This window comes from Gavialis gangeticus, unplaced genomic scaffold, assembly GCF_001723915.1.
Source record: "Gavialis gangeticus isolate Ggan-Ray unplaced genomic scaffold, GavGan_comp1, whole genome shotgun sequence".
In the NCBI taxonomy this organism is placed as follows: Eukaryota; Metazoa; Chordata; order Crocodylia; family Gavialidae; genus Gavialis; species Gavialis gangeticus.
The window spans coordinates 180,049,225-180,069,862 of record NW_017729024.1 but is presented as its reverse complement, the minus strand read 5'-3'; the positions used below and the strand labels follow the sequence as shown (position 1 = coordinate 180,069,862).

The 20,638-nt window shown below is 43.6% G+C and overlaps 1 protein-coding gene across 2 annotated transcripts in view; it reads left to right on the top strand.

Moving 5' to 3' along the window:
• Nucleotides 1-20,497, top strand: part of ACAA2 (acetyl-CoA acyltransferase 2) — a 25,647-nt gene extending 5,150 nt beyond the window's left edge. Inside the window, exons 1-10 of one of the 2 annotated variants that reach the window (XM_019518151.1) lie at nucleotides 69-164; nucleotides 5,080-5,246; nucleotides 6,216-6,344; nucleotides 7,876-7,992; nucleotides 9,704-9,851; nucleotides 11,517-11,692; nucleotides 13,646-13,775; nucleotides 17,331-17,401; nucleotides 18,734-18,888; nucleotides 19,848-20,497. In XM_019518151.1, coding sequence (XP_019373696.1) covers nucleotides 95-164; nucleotides 5,080-5,246; nucleotides 6,216-6,344; nucleotides 7,876-7,992; nucleotides 9,704-9,851; nucleotides 11,517-11,692; nucleotides 13,646-13,775; nucleotides 17,331-17,401; nucleotides 18,734-18,888; nucleotides 19,848-19,932 — 1,248 coding nt within the window. In that variant the 5' untranslated portion in view covers nucleotides 69-94 and the 3' untranslated portion in view covers nucleotides 19,933-20,497. Of the gene's footprint in view, nucleotides 1-68; nucleotides 165-5,079; nucleotides 5,247-6,215; nucleotides 6,345-7,875; nucleotides 7,993-9,703; nucleotides 9,852-11,516; nucleotides 11,693-13,645; nucleotides 13,776-17,330; nucleotides 17,402-18,733; nucleotides 18,889-19,847 lie in introns of those variants that run through there. The other variant, XM_019518152.1, reaches the window with a different exon arrangement.
• Nucleotides 20,498-20,638: the final 141 nt, after the last annotated feature.

The following is a 20,638-nucleotide window of genomic DNA, read 5'->3' as shown; positions in this document are numbered from 1 at the left end:
GGAAGCAGCGCCGCGCTAGGGTTGGTGATTTGGGGAGGCTCCTGGAGCTCCTAATCCCTGCGCTGACACGTACAAGTGGTTTTAAGCACGGATTATGTCTCTGTCAGTGACACTGCTGCAGGGCAGGATTACCCGTGCCGCTGAGGTGCTGTTGCTCTCCACAGGTGCGCAGTGCCGCGCCGTGCCGTGCGAGGTGTGGTCCCCCAGGATCTCCGTCATCCCTAGAGCAGGGACCGGCCGGTCCCCTTTCACCAGCCGCAAGTCGCAGCTTCAGCTCCTTGTCCTGCCCCCACTCGTAGGCCCGTAGTGGCAAGTCACCACTGTCCAAGAAGGTTTTTAGCCTTTAGGTGTGATTGCTCCAAGCCAGCGCTGACACAGATCGGCACTTGTGGGCTCACGGTGTAACAGGCCCCTTAGTCCACAGATTTTGTGGGCTAACTTTGTGGCTGGTTCCTCTCTTTGTTTCTCCGGTCAGCGGGGCCACTTCAGTTGCAATTCACTGCTTAATCACACCTGGAGTGTGACGGGGGGGTGGGGCCTTATGAGACCTTGCCTGTCCTGTGCCTCCTGGACCATCGCAGCGAAAGCATTGTCCCGGCTGTACCCGCCTGTCATCCAGCTCTGCCTGCCACGTGGGGCATGCTATGTATATGTGACCAGTCCTTGTGGGGAGTGACCCCACTCGCCCACCCTCCCATCTGGTTTTCAGTTGTCCTCTTTGATTGACAACTGAGCAAGAGCAGTCCTGAGGTTACAAGAAAATGTTTGGGAATGACCTGGAGGGAAAGCAGTGCTCAAAGTCCTTATTCGTGGGCTACGTTGAAATTGCACAGGATTGTTTGGACGAGGGGCATTCTGGGTCATGGTGTTACGTTTTAGGCCAGCTGGACAACTGTGAAAGCCATGGGTGACAGTCGAACGTTGACCAGGCAGGGCTCTGATTAAACAGGCCTTTTGACATGCTTTTGCGGAATCATGGGCCTAAGTTTACCAGGTGAAACTATAAGTCCCCCTTGATGAGGGGGCCACTAGGGACACGTCACTGATTTCTTGGGACAAATGATGATAAAACAGGGACAGGAGTGGAGGTCAGAGTTTTAAAACTAGTGCACTGGGAAGGAAGCGTGTTGCACAGTGCCCTTCAATGTGTCAATGGAGCCAGTGGACACTGCCCAATAAAGCTGTTCCCAGAGATGGGATCAGACCAAGGACAGGAAAGTGGCCCCACAGTCCTCTAGGGTCGTCCCAGCCAGAGCCTCCTGCCTGGTGAGTTAGATGGCTAGCTTGGCTAAGGCTGGGAGGAGGTTGACCAGCAGGTCCTGGGACTTGGTGGGGACTGATTAAACAGGAGAGTATCTGTCTGGGGGTCATAGTCTTACCCAATCTCTTAGATCATTGCTCTTTCTATGTCATTTGACCTTTGGAAGGAGGTTTGTTTGTGAAGGCAAAGGTACATTGTGCTCTCATTATTTGTTATCACCTCGTTATTGAGAGATCCTGCTGATGAAAAAGCTTGGATAAACCCATTAAATGGCGTGGTTAAAGACTGAGCCTAATATTATTGTCCAGGGACTACAGGCTCGTAGGAATCATTTTGTTTCTTGGTGATTGTGAGGTTGTTGGCTGCCCTTCATGTCAGGATTTTGCCCTCTGAGATTTAGGGATGTCCCCAAATCTTAAATCTTCCCAACTTTTAAACATCCTGTCCAGGCCTATGGAGTTACTAGACATCAGTTACGTTTTAAATTAACCTGTGTCTTAATCGAAATACATTCACAGTGAAAAGTAGGCTTGGGAATGAAGTGAAAATTCATTTCTTCATTTACTTAAACTAGGAGCGCTTCGGGGCTGGGACTGTCTTTGATATGAGTGGGTGAAGTGCCAAATACAGTGGTACCTTTACCAGGCCCTATGTGTAGCTGCTCTACAAAAATGCTTTTTATTTAGGTTTTTGATTTGCCTAAGAATGTAACTTTAGCTCAGGATTCAAGGTCTTGAGTTACGAAATGGTGCCTGCCTCAACAAGTTATTTTGATGGTTTTGCAGAGTGGGATCAGCCTGCAGTGTTCAGACTGAGCAAAAGTTCATGTTTGATGTTTGTTCTTTGCCTCCTTACCTTCTTTACCTCTTGTCTGGACCCGTGATTTTACAGGTTATTTCTTGTGGTCCCTTATCTTTTTCAGCTATGTTCATTATGGAGTCCAGAAAAAGATTTCCAGGAAAAGTTTCTTTAGATCAGTGGTTCCCAAGAACATGCTGTGGTGCCACGAGAGAGGCAGAAGTGTGATGTGAAAAATGATGCTTTGTATCTGATCCAGCCTGTGGAGCGATGTGATATGGCTTGCAGGGCTCCTCACAGGGCTGGAAACTTCGGAGTGGTGATAATTAACACTACCACCACTCCTCCACTGCCAGATTTCCAGGCCCTGCATAGCAGGATCAGCCCTGCGGGCCTGCAGACTGAGTCAGCACAACTCATCTGGTCCGCAGGGTCAAAAGGTTGGGCGTCACTACAAAAGTCTTATGTAATATTATTCTGTGTGTCTGTGTAAGACTTATGTAGTGGTTATGTGCATATGTGTGTGTGTCTTTTCTGGTGTAAAAGTGAAACATGCCACCAATTTTAATTTAGAAAAAAAGTATATCCCAGGTATCCAAAGTTAGGGAAACGCTGATTTAGATATTCTGTGAAGGAAAGGGTAGAAATAATGGCAAGCCATGGCATGCTCCGTACAACTTATTTCTCTGCTGTGTTCTGGTGTTGACCTCCAGTAAATAGAAATGACTCTAAAAGTTTCCTGATGCCTGTGAAGGAGAGCGATAAATCTTGGTGGGTTTTTTTTCTCACACCTTGGACAAGGGTGTAGAGAACTGCTGGGCGCTAAAAGGTGACCAAGGTGAGTCGGCATCTCCTGTGTTGCACTCCTTTTGCTCAGCACTGGCTTCTGAATTGTCCGGATGCTCTCTGCCAGGTGTGCAGAATGAATTGCGTTTTGGTGGCTGGAAGGCATACATTTTTTGAGGCAAAATCTTAATTAGTGAGATTTAGATAGTCTCTTATGTAACTTGGCAAAGTTTTCAAGGATTCTGCCCCAGGTTACTCACTGGAAAGGAAAACTAATTTTGCATATTTTTATTTAAAAATTAATGAACTAGCAAGCTTAAAATAAAAAAATATATATTAGTCTAACTACTGTGAATGTTTACTGTGCTAAATACAATTTTAACAATGGCACTCGTGGTGCTCTGGTGTGGTGCCAGAGGACTGGAAAAGGGCCAGTGTGGTTCTCATTTTCAAAAAAGGGAGGAAGGAGGACCCAGGAAACTATAGGCCCATTAGTCTTACCTCAGTCTTGGGGAATTTTTGAGAAAATTATCCTGGCGCATGTCCACGAGGGGTCAGCAGGGGAAACTATGCTTAGGGGCAACCAACATGGGTTCATTAGAGGCAGGTCCTGTCAGACCAACCTGGTGGCCTTCTACGACCAGGTCACCAAATCCCTGGATGCAGGTGTCGCGGTGGATATAGTCTTTCTGGACTTTAGGAAGGCCTTTGGCACAGTCTCTCACCACGTTCTCATTAAAAACTAGGAGACTGTGGTGTCGATGCCTACACAGTCAGATGGGTCACTAACTGGCTGGAGGGCCGCACCCAGAGAGTGGTGGTGGATGGGTCTTATTCGACCTGGAGGGATGTGGGCAGTTAGATTCCACAGGGCTCAGTCCTCAGGCCTGCACTGTTCAACATCTTCATCAGAGACTTGGACAACGGGGTAAAATGCACCCTGTTCAAACTTGCAGATGACACTAAGACGTGGGGAGAAGTGGGCATACTAGAAGGAAGGAGTAGGCTGCAATTGGATCTGGACAGGCTACAGGGTTGGGCAGGTGAAAACAGGATGGGTTTCAACACTGACAAGTGCAGGGTACTGCACCTGGGGAGGAAGAACCAGCAACATACCTACAGCCCAGGGAGCTCCCTTCTTGTCAGTGCAGAAGCAGAGAAGGATCTTGGAGTCATTATTGAGGCCAATATGAACATGGGCCGACAGCGTGGGGACGCAGTCAGGAAGGCCAGTCATACCTTGTCATGCATCCACAGATGCATCTCGAGCAGGTCCAAGGAGGTGATCCTCCCACTCTGTGCGGCACTGGTCAGGCCGCAGCTGGAGTACTGCGTCCAGTTCTGGGCGCCATACTTCAGGAGGGATGTGGACAACATGGAGAGGGTCCGGAGGAGGGCCACTCGCATGATCAGGGGGCAGCAGGGCAGGCCCTGCGAGGAGAGGCTACGGGACCTGAACCTGTTCAGCCTCCACAAGAGAAGGCTATGGGGGGATCTAGTGGCCTGTTACAAACTAGTCAGAGGGGACCAGCAGGCATTGAGGGAGTCCCTGCTCCCCCAAGCACTCCCAGGAGTGACAAGAAATACCGGTCACAATCTGGCAGAGGGTAGATTCAGGCTAGATATCAGGAGGCGCTACTTCACTGTCAGGGCGGCTAGGGTCTGGAACCAACTTCCAAGAGAAGCGGTGCTGGCTCCTACGCTGGGGGTCTTTAAGAGGAGGCTGGATGAACACCTTGCCGGGGTTGTTTAACCCCAGTACTCTTTCCTGCCACAGCAGGGTGTCAGACTTGGTGATCTGCTCAGGTCCCATCCGACCCTACCAACTATGAAACTATGAATGGAATTATCAAATGAAGGTCGTGCATGTGAAAACAATGGGTTAGCAATGGTACCGAATTCAACTGCTGTTAGTGGAGTCGTCCAATTCTCTAAGTGCTTGTAACTTCACTGACCTTCTAGGTGGCTTATTCTACCTGTGCTGTTCAACCAAAACGGTTCTTCATTTAGTGAGGCAAGGGATTTTTGGTGATATATTTTATTGGACCAGCTGTATAATTGGGAAAGATGTTAAACAAGCTTTCGAGTGCAAAATGCCCTTCCTCTGTGCTTTATTAAGTGTCCATTTGTTCTCTTCTCTGTGGTTGTGTCCTGTATCTTGCTTTAGTAAAATATAAGCAATTTCATTCATCGTCCTTCTAATCTAAATGCATTTTTCTTTTTGTGTGTTACAGGTGTATTTATTGTTTCAGCCAAGCGAACCCCTTTTGGGGCTTATGGAGGCTTGCTCAAAGATTTCACAGCCACTGACCTGACTGAGTATGCTGCTCGTGCTGCACTATCTGCTGGGGAAGTCTCTCCTGAGATCATTGATAGTGTCATCGTTGGCAACGTCATGCAGGTTGGTAGGACAGAAAAATTGATGGTAGTCAGTTATTGAAATACTCACCCACCTATTGTGTGTTTCTATATATGGCCACCTAAATCAGGAAGATGAGCTGTTGGAAGAGCTAAAAATAAATCAAGGGGTAGAAATAGGATGTGCAGCAGCATGGTGCTTTTCTCTCATGTTTGAGAGGCTGACTCTGCCTCTATTCATCAACCATTGTCCTTACTGGGAACAGGCTGACTCTCTCTTTTACTGCTATAAGGAATTTGAATCTAGGGATTCTGCTCTTGCACTGGAATGCAGTCTGACAAAATGGAATGGCATTTCTAGCCCATGAATATGTGCTGTTGTTTAAAGGCTTGCAGCTCAAGATGCTGAACTGAACAGACACCAAGTTGTCTTTGAGTTTGGTGAACTGCATATTTTCTGTCATACACTGGGGCTTATTGCACTCACGTTACCAAAAATTCTCTAAGAAAATGCCAGGTCCATGTAGTATTCCGTGAGTTGTATAGCAGCAGAATGGTATGTAGCCCTGATGGGGAAATGCTTCTGAAAAAGAAATATTTGTGCCAAAGTACATACAGTGGAAAGGCACAAAGCAGGCTGTACCCTTGAAAATTATCTTTGTCTACATAGGATATTTTCTGTCTTAAACATACATATTTTCTCTCTTAAGCCATGAGCCTAATCCTCATGTGTTTTAAACATATTGCAGCTGGGTACATGCCTGGTTTAGTGACTGTTTTTCAAGGGGGCTGAAGAAATGCTAACAGAGTGAATTTTGCCTTGTTCCTCTTGAAGATATGCTTGAAGCAAGTCTTAAGTGCTTGCTATGGCTTGTGTATTAAAGAGCTCCCATCTTCCAGAACTGACACTTACTTCATGTCATACATTATCCTATCCCCATTTGATCAAGAGATCGTTGGTCTCCAAGGAAATTAGTGGTTTAAAAAAGCTGTTATTTCTTTCAATCTCTAGAGCTCCGCAGATGCAGCTTATATTGCAAGACATGTTGGTTTGCGTGTGGGAGTTCCTGTCCCAGTTCCAGCCCTCACTGTCAACAGACTCTGTGGCTCTGGTTTCCAGTCTATTGCCAGTGGATGTCAGGTACAAGATATGTCCTCTGTGCCCAACCCTAAATTTCTATGATTCTATGAACTACACCTTATAAAGGTTACAAATTATACGTAACTTTCCAACTACCATAGTGAGAGAAGGGTTGTATGTTTGAAACAAGTGTTACAGGTTTGAGCCACAGCAGGGATTTGAATTGAAGAGTGTTTGGCTGTTACTGGGCATCACAGTAAACATAGGTGTTAAGGAGAGACTTAAGAAAGCAGTCATAGCAAAACATTGGAGTACTGCAGACTTGGAAAGTTGATTAATTTGATGAACTTCCCTTTTTTTTTATAGGAATCTCTGAGTCTGAAAAAAAGATATATATATATTTTTTCAGATCTGGCTCTTGCCACTGAAATCAGACAGTGCAGTGTTATGGTTATAATTATACGAGTCTGCTTTCAAACTAATGTTGCTTAAGTATTCTCTGGGACTTTACCTATATTGGAAAAATGCATCAAGGTCTTTGACCAATTACACTGAAATAGGTATAATCTAGATCAGGGAAAAGGCTGAGGTATATGGCAACATATGTCTTACTGAGGTAACTAACTCAACGTTTATCTTTCTAGTGTAGGTGAAAGCTAAAGAGTCTATCTGATCTATTTAAAGAAAGTTGCCTTGAATATAGGGAGTCACATTAGAATGCACACTTTAATAATTTTTTTACTAAGATTTTTATCATATTTAAAGTACTCTAACCCAAATGGTCATTTACACTGTTTTGGAAGCAAAATGTTTGCCTAAATACACACACAAATATTAAATAGCTATATAATGCACTTTCTCCTGAGGTTCTACACAAGTAAAATATAAAGGTGTCTTGTGTAGATACTAAAAGGGTTTCCTCCTTAATATATCTGACCTCTCTGTAATAAAGAAACATTTTGAAATGTATAATTAAACAAATGAGCTTGGCTGAATGTTTGCTTCTGATAAGGCCATGTTTGGAAGGATTTTGTGCTGGGACTTCCAGGTTTGTATTCATGACTGTGCCAGTAACATGTTTTGTGAGTTTAGGGAAGCTGCTTGAGCCAAAATTTTCAAAATCAGCATCTGATGTTCAGGGTCCCTGCATAAAGGCTGCTTGTGGGTAGCTTTTTGTTTTATCTACTCACCACTCTTGATATAACTCTATGATAGCCATGGACGTTCATGAAGAGTTGGTCCTAATTTGTATCAGTCTAACAGGGTAGGTAAGCACTCACACGTGGAGGCCACTTTTGAACACTTTCTATCTTTGGTCTCTCTGTTCCTTGGTGCCATCTTTCTTTCTCTCTTCCGCTCTCTACTTCCAAAATCAAGATAATGATACGTCACTTAAAAGAGCATTTTGGAGCTTTAATTATTTTTATAACTGCTTTTTGGAGGATTTTATTTGCAAATGAATACCAAATAAGTACCAGTTATCATTATTTAAGTTTTCTACCTACTTCTGCACAATATTTTACTGTACCAGTTGCCTCTGTTGCAAAAATCTTAACCTAAAACCTGCACGTGACTCATCTTTCTTTTATAGGAGATTTGCCTTAATGAGTCAGAAGTGGTTCTTTGTGGCGGAACAGAAAGTATGAGCCAAGCTCCTTATGCTGTTCGAAACATTCGATTTGGAACAAAATTCGGAGTGGATCTTAAGGTCTGACTATGTGATTTTCTTTTTATTAATAATTTCTAATAGAAATAATAGAAAATACTGGGCCCAGAACTGAAAAGCTCATAGTGAAAATTAAAGTGTGTTAGGTTCAAATGTAAATTGTTGAAGTTGTAACTTTTACTTTTTGTGAGAACAGTAAGAACCAGGTAAGCTTTTGTTAGTTAGGTCTGCTAGTTCACTAATTCCTACACTGGGTGAGTGTTGCCAGTGAATGCTGAACGCTCAGAACTCAAGAGTACTTGGCATAGTTGAAGTGTTGAATAGAGTTCATGGGGCAGAGAGCAGGCCAGGGAGGGAAGAAAAATGCTTCTAAGCTCACAAACTGAGACCTGAAAATCAATGAGGCTGTAGAGAAATGGCTGTCAAGATAGTAATAGATAGGTTGGTACTAAAAATACACAGCCATTCCACCTGCACTGTTTCCCTTGCCCCATGATCTGGAATGGAAAACTGCTGTGAATTGTATTGTTCAGTAGCAAAAGAATTATTTAATAATTTGCACCTAAGTTAATTGTGTGATGATGAGTTTGCTGCTGTATCAAATGGAAAATGTACAGTTATGCTCTGACAGCTGTTGCTTGTCTACTCAGTAGGGCCACTTGTATATTGGAATTTTATTTCTTGATCCTTCTGGCTAAATTAAAACCTTCTCTTTTTGTTTATGGTGATCTTGCTTTAAGACGGGCAAAAGGGAGTGAGCTAGAATCTGTCCTTTGCAATGAATTTTCAGCACAAGTGCTGACACCATTTCAGCAATTTACTTTTGCACAATCCAGCCAAAGAAGATGGGTTTGCACAGATGTCACTGAGGGAATAATTGGAAGGCAATGGGCTTGTGCAGGTGTAGATGTAATTTGACCCACGCAGCTTTCATGTTGTTGCAGTAAAGACCACAACTTAGCTATCAGCCTTTGTCTATGCTGCAGTGTTAATGCAAGTGCTGCTTCTCCAGACCTATCAACACACAAGAGGCTCTTAACATGAGTGCAATGGAGCTTTTAACTTGAGTTGGCTAACCTGTAAGATGCATAGACTAAAATCTGAGTGTAGAGAGGCTTTCTGTGCCTTGCCACAGCTCCCCTGTAGCTAACTAGGAGGGATGGACAAATTCTTCTATGGTTCTCTGGAAAGAATTCATACAACAGTACAGTATACTGCAATGACCCACTAGCTATGTCCCCAGAAGTGTGTCACATGAGTGATAGCAACTGCATTGTGAACCGAGGAACTCAAGAGCAGTTTTGCTTTCTAGTAGTTCTCCAGTTCTCACTGAAGCTAGACCAATTCAACCGGAGTAACTTGTGCATCTAGCTTGGGTTATCTCTGCAGTGAACATATACTCTGAGGCTGTTTAAAGTAAACTTGTAAACTGAACATAATTTATTTAGACATTATTGAAAGACAAATGCACAATTGAGTTTCTGGAATCCCTTTCAATGATTAATTTTGCTCAAAAAACGATGAAAAGACCATTGTCTGTTTCTGTACGCTACATCAGTTCTGCTTAAATTATTATAGCCAGTATCACAGAGACATTTCAAGTGCATCCACTTGGAATAACATATTTAAAAGTGTACTTGCTTATAACCACTTTTCAAAATGAAGTTATTAGTGGGTAAATCATTTTTAAAAATATACTTCCAGTATAATATTGCTATACAAATAACATTCTGTTCAATAATGTCACTGGCAGATGGAAGACACTTTATGGGCGGGCCTAACAGACCTACACATTAAAACTCCTATGGGAGTTACAGCAGAAAATCTAGCTGCAAAACATAACATCACACGAGAGGACTGTGACCGCTATGCATTGAAAACGCAACAGAGATGGAAAGTGGGTCAGTAAACTTTGAAACTGTAGAAATTTGTAGTATCATCTTCACCTCTAATCTGCTTGAAAGCATTAGCTGAAAGTAGTTTTAGAATGTACACTATCAGCTTGCTAGTTTTTGAGGGTTTAAATTTACGCTTCCCTATTTCATAATGTGTTTTTTTTTCCTAGCTCCTCTGAGAGAACCCACACAAAAAAGAGTAACTGAATACAGCTCTAAAGCAGCAATGCTAGTTTGACTGCCTCAGGTTAAATCCTACCTTTAAACTGAGACCTGCCTGTCCCATTGGGCATCCAGTATATTAAGAGGAAGAATGTAATCTCTTCCAGTTATTTTAGGGCTTAAATATACAACCATATGTGAAGATTTTATGGAAGAAAAGGTTTGTTGAAAGGGTTTGTTTTAAGTTCACCCTTTCCCTTTGGACATGTTCTAATTGGGGATTCCTTGGAAGCTGTGAAATCCAGACCTAATTCTGGCTGCTCAGGAAATGACTATACCGGGAAATTTTTCTTGTTTGGATAAATAATTATGCTTTGAACATAAATAGATTTAAGGTACAGACTAGTGCTCTTAAAATGCTCAATGTATTGACTTAATAACATCCACAGAATATTAGATCTGATTTTTTTCTCACAGAATTGACTAATGAATCCCCACCTGTTTTTATCATTGGTCACTGAACAAGCTTTTGATAGTCAACTGGAAGTTTAGATGCTTTTAGACTAGGACCAGCATTTCAAAACTGGATATCAGCTCTATACTCTAATTCACATGCCACTGTATAAAAAGGAATTTTTCTGATAACTGAACATTTACTTTACAAAACAAGGATGCCCATTATCACACTTCCTTTTTGCTATAGTAATAGCATGATTCCCACAATCAGTCAGAAATAATCCAAATATACAGGGAATAACATAGGACAAAAGGGTAACAAACAAGTATTACATGCTGCTGATATTAATTAGAAAGCCAATTAACTTGCTATCTGAACTACAAAAGGAAATCCCATATTTCCCCACACAACATTCCCTGCCCCTGCCAAAATAAATAAAATATGCCCCTTGTTTTTGGAAAGCAGAATGCAGGAAAAAAAGATTTTTCCAGAGTCACAGCTGACTGTGTGACAATAGCATAAGTTCTCTTGGAAACAGCATCCAGAAAGTGTGGCATCCCAAAAGACATTCTGGGTGAGGCAGCAAGAACTTCCTGGTGTGACTCTTCCTTTAAGTGTTAACTTTTACTTGGTAAGTTGAATTCATTAATAAATAAAGCTAAAAAAATAGGCAATTCCCCAAAGACAAACTTCTTAGCATTGCGCAAAATGTCCATGCACACTGCAAATACTTGTTTCTTAGAAGACACAGGAAGAGCTTCTCACTGGGAACTGTGTGTTTAGCTTTTAAAAATTGCATATTAGATCCTCACATTGTTGTTAAGGTGTTTATAGATGCATCTCAGAAGCTGTATGCTATTTAAAGGTAAAGTTATTTGGATGTACTGTAATGCCCAAATTTTAAAATTTAATTTAAGCAGACTAAATTAAGCCTAAAAATATCCCTAAATAATCTCCTCAGACAACAATGAAGTTGTATAAAAAGGAAACCATATCTGCACACCTGCTTCTCATGTTCTGTAAACCTAGTAATTTCCTTTTTGCTGTTGCAGCTCATGAGGCTGGTTATTTTAACGCTGAGATGGCACCTATTGAAGTGAAAACGAAGAAAGGAAAAGAGAGCATGGCTCAGGATGAGCATCCAAGACCCCAGACTACCCTGGAACAGTTGGGAAAGCTCCCAACCGTCTTTAAGAAAGATGGGACTGTCACTGCTGGAAATGCTTCGGTGAGCGCACAGTTTCTGAAATGTCTGAATTCTGATATAAAAAGGGTTATGTGCCGATAAAATGCCAAGGGCTCTCCAGTGTATTTCTCAGTAACAGAACCACTTTGGGCTGCTGTGAGTGACTTACGCAAGCATAGAGACACTTCTGCCAAATGGTTTCTGTTCTTTTCCCTCTGCCAGACTCGGGGAGGGGGTGGAGGTTCACCGTTCAAAGTTGGAGCTAGTGTTAATTTACTTGCAGCCAAAGCTGCTACAGTCAGGAATCCCCACAATCAGCATTCAACTATCACTGGAAAAATCATCTTCCCTTCCCCCCCTCTGTTCTATCTTACCAAAACAACATGCATGTCTCATTTGGGAGCATGTGGTATGTGAGGAAGTACTGTAAATTAATAGATTTTTAAGAGACCACTCTGTTCATGTGGTCTGACCTCCTTCGTGACACAGGTTGTGAACACAGTACAAGCCTTTGGAAAGTAGCACACATAGTGAACAGCCCTAAATAGTTAGTTTGTTAGTGATGGCACAGAGGTCTACAAATTGACTCTTAAAACATCTAAGGCCCCCTCTATATATTACACTTAAGGTGTGATTAACCAGCTAATCGGTCCTTAAGTTGTGACCCAGGTACTAAGGATATAAATATCATTAAAAAATGTATCCGTATAATGTCCTCCAATTATATCAATTAAATAGTTAACTGATAGCTCACTCCTAATTTAGTGACCTCTGGCTGGGACAGCCTTGGCCTCAGCCCCTTGTATCTTCACCATGTGCCCAGGATTGTGTAGTCTCCAGGCCATTGATGGAGAGCTATGGGCAGGGGGTGGTGGGCCCTGCTGAGAAACTAGGGAATTCCCCACAGGCTGCCCCTTGCCCCCAGGCTGAGGCTGGGCCTGTAGATGTCTCCTGTGCCTGGATATCATTGTCTTGGGTGGGGGGGTTCTGGACCCCCATAGGGGTGAAATGGGAGCCTTCCTGCTGAAGCAGCTAAACTCTCAGCCCCATGATGGGTCTGCCTGGGCCACAGTGGTTGGACCTAGGCAGAGCAACGGACTTCCTGTGCCTCTCACTGCATTTGTGCTGCTGCAGCCTGGACCTGGGCACTGCCAGGCTGGGCCCTCCCCAGCTCACCCCAGGGGAAGGGGAGGTCCAGTCCCACTAAGGCGCTTCCATCGAGTGTGCTGCATCCTCGCTCCTCCCACCTGTGCTGCTGAGGCCATATGGGGCCTGGTCTAGCCCTGAAGCAGGGTTGAGTGTGCAGCTGACTCAGCCTGAGGAGGCACCACGGCCGCTGGTGCAGGTATTGCTGAGTCTGAGGGGTCACTGCCAGACCCTCACACAATGAGCTCAGACTCAGGGTATTCCCAAGGGGTGGTGGCACAGCAGGGATCCCAGGGGGAACGTTAGGAGGAGGACAGTGCGGAGAGAGCTGCCCGTGCTGCAAGTCCCGCTGAGCTCCATCCACTGTGAAGCTTGCAGCTGCAGGAGCCAGTGCAGAGGGAGCCTGGGATCGTGGACCCAGGCTCCCCCTGAACACAGATAAGATGCAATGGGATCTAAGGCGCTATCCCACAGTTGTGCCTCCTGCCATGCATGGGTATCGTGTCAGGGGGCGCAATCTGTGTGGATCATGTATTATATCCTATTGTGCCTCTGCCTGCATGTGTGGAGAGGCCCAAAAATAGATTTTATGTAGCAAAAATCTGTTCCCCTTCCGTATAACATTGATCTAGGCTTGGAGGTTTTATCTAACCTCCAGCTTCAAAAGCCATTAAGTAGGAAGAGAATCTGATTCATTTTTTAAAATAAACTCATTTTTATGAATAGAATTGTTGTACAGGTTTGTAATAAATACTTGCTGTCTAGATCCTCTAACCTGGGTGTTTCAGGTGTGAAACAACTGTAGAGCAAATGCACTGAGACTTTTTTGTTTTTCTTCTATATTTCAAGGGTGTGTGTGACGGGGCTGGTGCAGTCATCATTGCCAGTGAAGGAGCACTTAAAAAGCACAGCCTTACTCCACTGGCTAGAATAGTAGCCTACCATGCGTCTGGATGCGACCCCAACATCATGGGCATTGGTAAGTTGCAGGACAGCAGATTTTGTTTTGTAGCATTAAACAATCTTAAAGTATTCTGCTTAGACCTAGTACAGGACCCCACAGGACATCAGCTATGAAGAAGTGGGTTACATGAGTCCGCTGTGAGACAACGACAGTCTCTCCACCTGACTGCAGAATGGCACTTTATTTCCTTGTCTTAAAAAAATCTGAAGTGCTGAGCCTTGCATATCAGTATGCTGTGCACTGTTTCTACAGGCAGCGACTCAGGTGAATAGGGCTTCTCTTCATTCTCTGAAGAATGTTTTTTCCACAACTAGAATGTTTCTCCTGATGTTCAGTTTACTGTATTAACCTGAATCAAAGATGACTTTTAATTTGGACCCACCCCAACTTCCCCAGTAATTAGGTTCTATACATAAAAAAAATTCGAAGATTTTCTAAATTTTTCCCCCTCACTGCTGAAGGGGGGAAAGGAGCAACAGAAAGGCAGGTGGCCCCTATCACTTACGCTTCCTGCAACCTGTGAGCCCCCCTTTTACTCCCCATGGCCTCTCTCCACTACTTCCTGGTTCTTACTGTCAGGCACAGCTCCAGCTCCATTTTCTCCCAGGCATGGAGCACATGCAAGCTCCCTTCTCTCCCTGGCCATGCAGAAGTGTCCTGGGGCTGGAACGACCACTGCCATTCCTGTGTGATCAGGCAGGGGCTGGAGCTTGCATGTGCTCCATACCTGGAAGGGAATGGAGTCAGAGCCAGAGTAAGTAGCAGAGCCTGACAGTAAGTAGCAGGCAGCTAGCTGCTGCAGCTTGGACTCTGGCCGTAACCTGGGCTAGGGGCCAAAGTCTGAGTGACAGCAGCTGCCTGCTCCTTCCCCTCCTCCCCTGCCTTGTACTCAAATGCAAGACATCCTCCTTCCCCACTCCCCTTGTTGAATAGGAGGGGGGTCATCTTGGATTTGAGGAAATAAGGTAATTTCCAATACTCGGTTTCATCCATTATAGTTATCTACCCTGACATTTTTTCCCTTCTCTTTTGGCAGTAATTGTCCATGTGTAATGTTTTCAGCGCATCCTTGGAGCACTGACAAACATGACAGTGGTGTTGACAGACATGATAATTTGTCATGCGATCTGCCATTTGAAAACGTTCTACAGCCAGTGGTGACGTTTAAGGGGTGCACGGGGGTGCATGTTCACCCCCTGAGAGCACCGGTGACCGTCAGTGCTTGCCGCTTAGGTGATGGGTGGGGGGGCAGGTGGGAGCACCGGTGTCTGCCCTGCAAGTGCCAGCCAATCGCTGCAGCCGTTCCTGGAAGCAGCTGCAAATTAGTCGCGGGGGAACTCCCCCAGGCAGCGAGATCGGCCTTGGGGGGACCCACTTGGCAGGACTAGTCTCAGGGGAGGGGATGTGCCCCCCCTGACTAAGGTGGCACCAGTCGCCCATGTCTACAGCTGTGCACAGACAGAAGTGCATAGCTGCAGAGCACTTTAAAAATGCCTGATCAGGCAGTAGTCTGAACCCTCATTCTATGGAACCCCAAAAACAAGCTCCCCCCCAGTCCCTTCCCCTTCTGAAGATGGCGCTGGAGCTTGAAGGGAGGAGAAGCAGACTAAGGGAAGAGCAGCTGCAAAGACACAGCCCTTTTAACTGCAGCTCATCTCCCAAACCCTGGGACAACATCAAACGTCTGTTGGGTCCCAGGGACAGGTGTAGTTCATGGCACTTCTTGCGAAGCACCATGAATTACAGCAGGGAGCTGCACATCTGTCGGCACCCTAAAAATCCCTAAGCGAGTATGTTCACTTAAGATCCCAACTCTTCTAAATAATTTCAGTGGTCTGAAACAGCCCCTTCCTTGAGTTGATCTCTAGTTATCCCACCAATCCCTCATCCACCTCTGTTATTTTCATTCTTTGAACTTTGAGTTGCCAGCGTCTTCCCAGAACTGAGGAGCTAGACCTTATTCAAAGTGAGACTGGCAGGTTTTTGTTTTGTTTTTTTAAACCAAGATATTTTAATATTTTTTATTCATGTTACAGCCTCCTATCTGATCTGTGCACTGTCAATCCTAATTCTCTTTGGCATTTCCATGTTCCAAGTCTTTCTCTGCATTACGTAACAGCATTTTCTTTGTGTTTTGCATTTGTTCACATCTTATATTTTGTCTTCAGTTTGGGGTGCAACTGAGTTTTCTTTACAAGGACAGTAACAAAGAAGTCACAGTGTCCACAGAGTTGTTTGGAATCTTATTTTCAACCATAACATTTTCAGTAATTGAACAATGGACTTCCAAGTTGCAATTAGACCATGTTTTCAACAGGGAAGAGAGTGTGTTGAGATTGGGGCATTTGCTGCCACCTTGTGGACTTCTCTAAAGACTGCATGAGGAGAGAAAGATCTGCAGCAGTGACTCCCAACCAGGATGCCACAGAACTTTGGGGTGCCTTGAGATCCTTTCGGGGTGATATGGGATGCCATACAATGTTAGCACAATGTTAGCACTATTAGGTGTACAAACATGATTCACAAGATAAACCCAGGGATTTCAAATAGGAATCCATAGTGTTTAAAGTTTTCTGACCTGTTGTGGTCTTTGAGGTTTTTGTAACAGAAGAATTGCTGTTATTTTTGTGTAGTCAAAAAAACAACTGAAAACGAGGAGCTGGTTTTCCAAGGGATGCCTCAAGGCTGAAAAGATGGAGAACCACTGACCTAGAGCAATGGGGGCCATCCATTTTTTGTGGGCATGCTGCAAATATAGGCCTTTGCTGTCCCCAAGAGCCACTCTGGTCCTCTTCCCCTGCCTGATAGGCTGTTCTGCTTTCTGCTCCCTACCCTATCTGAAACTGTACTTCTTGCCTATGCCACTTGTGGTACATGTGCAGGGACCATCCCTGACCCAGAGACTTCTTTTTGGGCAGTTATCTAATTAATGTATTAGATTTATAATCTGTCCTATCCAAAAGGCTCAGGGCGGCTTACAATTAACAATCAACCCACAAACTGGATTTCCCCAAATATCACCCAAAACCAAGGAGTCCAACTCCCCACCCCCCTCCCTTCTCCCTCACCCACCACCTACCTTCCCAAACCCCCACACAAGCAAACCCTCCTGTCAGGTCCACACATGCTGCCAACCACCACTCATCCAAATATAAGAAACCTTTTAAGGTTAACAGCAGGTGATAGGCCTTTTGTGCTATGGGGAGCTCTATGTGGGTTTGAGGGGCAGCATGAAGGAGTCTACTAAAGCTGTTGGCTGAATGGAGAGGAAGGCAGTATTGAGACTTCTAAGAGCTCTTGGATGGTGGGTTGAAGAGGCTATAGAATAGCCATTTCTACAGTTTATCAAGATTGAGTTTCTTACACCTGAAACTGCCTAAAAAGGCAATTGAGTAGATTGTCCCAAATCATTTAATGCTTAGGACGGTCCCAGGGTGTTGGGGAACCTGGGCAGCATCCATTTGGAAGGTGGAGTGGGAGTTGAATCTTGATGAGCCTCTTGCATAGAGTATCATGTACGCTAGCTCACTATACTGTTCAACAACTAACTGGAAGCATAACTCCTTATAGGCCCAGTGCCTGCCATTACTGAAGCTCTGAAGAAAACAGGATTGTCCCTTAAAGACATGGATTTGGTGGAGGTAAGGAGTATGGTGTGAACAGTGAGATTTGAAAGTCATTAGAAGATCCAGATAATTAAGATTGTTAATCAAGTACATTCTCCTCAGATGAGTGGTGGGCTAAAAAGAATGCCCAGAATACAGTTTATACCAAAACCTGCTGGTGTATATAACTAGGGTTCTTTATGTTCCTGCAAGCCTCTGTAAAATTCATGTTTCCTGGAGTTTGCAGCTTGGCTTGCATGTGCTCTTCCTGAGTCACTTAAGCAATTGTGTGTGTCTGCCGATGATCAGGAGCACCTAAAAGTACTTCCTTATGCGGGGAAATATGGTGGCTTAAGCTTAGTTCCTAGAGATCTGGAAATCTTTTTGAAATGTCCTTGAGAGGCCATGGAGATAGATCTGCCTGCACAATTCATGGAGAATTTCACTATCATTCTCAAGCCAGGTCTAATGATGCAGCAGCATATAGAAGCTTACCATAGTACTGTATCCCAGGTTCATGTTCCATATTTTATACTTAATTTAAAACAATTAAAGTAGAAATCTTAAGAGAAATCTTAAAAGAGAATCTTAAAAATATGAAGGCAGTGTAAACTGTGCAGTGAACTGAAGGTAGCCTTAAACAGTCAGTCTGAATTACGTGTACACTCCCACTCCTCTCAGTGGATTGGTAATGCTGGGACTTGCATACTGTGACTTAAACATCAACACTGTTAACTCTGCTACTGTTTGTATCTTTTTAGCAAGGGCAATCAGCTCATTTTTTTTAATCCTGCAATCCTAGTCAGCTCCATATGTCTTTCTAGGTGTTCAAAGTAGCAGCTGACCTCTGCTCAGCTATATGAAACTTGATTTTCTCCATCCTCACAGTTTCTCGTCTGTAGCTGTGTCATCTGAACAGAAATCTAAGGCATGCTGAAATTGAAAGTGTCTGGATAGCATGACACACACAAGTATCCTCAGGAGAAGTAACACGGGGCTACTCTACTGCCAGGATTACTAATCCTCTTCTTGCTGCAGTCAAAACTCTCTAACTTTGAATAAAGCTGATACAAAATTTTGTGTGTGCCATGCCAGAGTGCTGTGCACTCTGTTGATACATCAGAACATGTCACGTTCTGTGTTGCTCAGATGATAGAGGAGATTTGAGTTTGCCAGTTGGGTGAGTCTGGGAACTTGCACAAAGTCTAAATACACTTAAAAAATAAAGAAGCTTTAGTTGTTCTAACCTGGGATGTCCTGAAAAGCTGTGTGCAAAGAATACCTCATTTAACCCTTGCTGTCCATGCACTGCTGAAAACTCTGCAAAGTAAAGTACCTACATTTTGATTATTTCTCTGGTGTTTTTAGGTCAATGAGGCCTTTGCTCCCCAGTACTTGGCAGTGGAAAAAGTTTTGGGTCTAGACCCTGAAAAAACCAATGTCAGTGGAGGTGCCATTGCTCTAGGTCATCCCTTGGGAGCTTCAGGATCAAGGATCACTGCTCATTTGGTTCATGAACTAAGGTGCGTATGTAGCTGAAGCCCTTGATAGAAAATGTGATGCTGTTGTACTAGCATCTGCTTAGCAAGGGGCAAAATGAGTTACGTGTGGTTATAAAGATGTCTTCCAGTCTTACTGTTCAGCCATGTCTTGGCCACCTGCCCCCCCTACTGCATGTTCACTATCAGTATCTACAGCTCCTCTCTTACTTCCTGCTGCCTTAATTCTGCTTTTCCCTTTTCCCTCTTGCTGTCATCCAAAGCCCAGTGAAATTATGGGAGGTATCACTTCAGTGGACTTTGAATGAGACCTCTCACACTTGGCTTCTTGTCTTCTCTTTAAACATCCGGGTACACCAGGTCATCTTGTTCTTCCCCTCTGCCTGCTTGTTGCTTCAGGCCCCCTTTCTGTGATTCCTCTCTGTATCAGTCTCTTCATGAGCTGTTTCTCTATAATATTAATTTAAACTGCTTTTGCATGTGTTTTTTTCAGTACAGAAACTATCATGTCTTTTTACTTATGCTTTTATGAAACTGCTTTAGTGTTCTGTAATACATCTCAACTAATGCTTTCTGCAGAGCAATGCTAAAATTCTTTTAAGAACTAGTTTATGAAATAACTTTCCATCCATTCTATTCACTCTATGGTGAAACCTTAACTTCTTCACAATGTCCGTTTTTAAGGGTTTTTTTTCCTTGCCAGTTTAATGAATTTGAATTCTGAAGAACATCCCTATCATGCCATCCTTTAGAATGATCTCTAATTCTTCTAAAGAAATACTTAGACCATGTCTGAGCTGATGTCCATGCTTTCAGTTTAAACAGAAATCCTATTCCAAAACACCCTCTTTAACTGAGTGGAAAAAACCTCTTAACTGCAATGCTTTGTGGAATAAATATCTGCTTCCCAGAATGAATTGAAGATACTGCTACTCAGATTTCACTTAGGGGAAACCATTCTTACTGTTCATCTTTCTGTCTAGGCGTCGTGGTGGCAAATATGCAGTTGGGTCAGCTTGCATTGGAGGTGGCCAAGGTATTGCTCTCATCATTGAGAACATTGCCTAAGAGAGAATTTGGAAAATTTGGTGTTCTGTTTTGCAACTAAGTCCTAAACAGCTGCTACATCCTCTTCAAGCAAAGGAAAGACAGTAGAAGTAGAAAGACATCACATTGTGTTACAAACACGGAGCGTCACTACCAAGTTTGATCTGATGACAATTCCGCAAGATGAAAAGGCTGAAAATTCTGATTTCAGAACAGAGTGACTTGAGTTATTCTTCATAGATAATTAAGTGTAAGGCCAATATAACCTCAGTTTTTAAAAAGTATTTCTATAAACTCCTTCCCACTGAATTAAACTTTGTGTCTAAATGCAAAATTCTCCTTACCACTTAAAAAAATAATGTCTGCCTGTTGGTCACCGAACCTGCCTTATAATGAAATGTGTGGTATAGCAATGCCAAATCTGCCTTGGTGTCTCTCTGAATAAGTTTCGTACTGCATTACCAGTAAATGGGACTTTGGACTATTTGATGTTTCCATCAAACCCTGTACTACCGACTAGAATGAGAACTGAAACCTCTGTTGTGCCTCACAGTAGAACAATAAAAATTATGCTGAATTAGCCCTGTCAATTTTTGTCCAGGAAGGTGTGTTACTCTGATAATCTTTGGGTCATTATTTTCCATTATCTTTAAATGCTGGCCCTTTGAAAAGTCTATATGTTGTCTTAAGTACTCTTTCCAACCTTTTTTTTTTTTTTTTTTTTTTA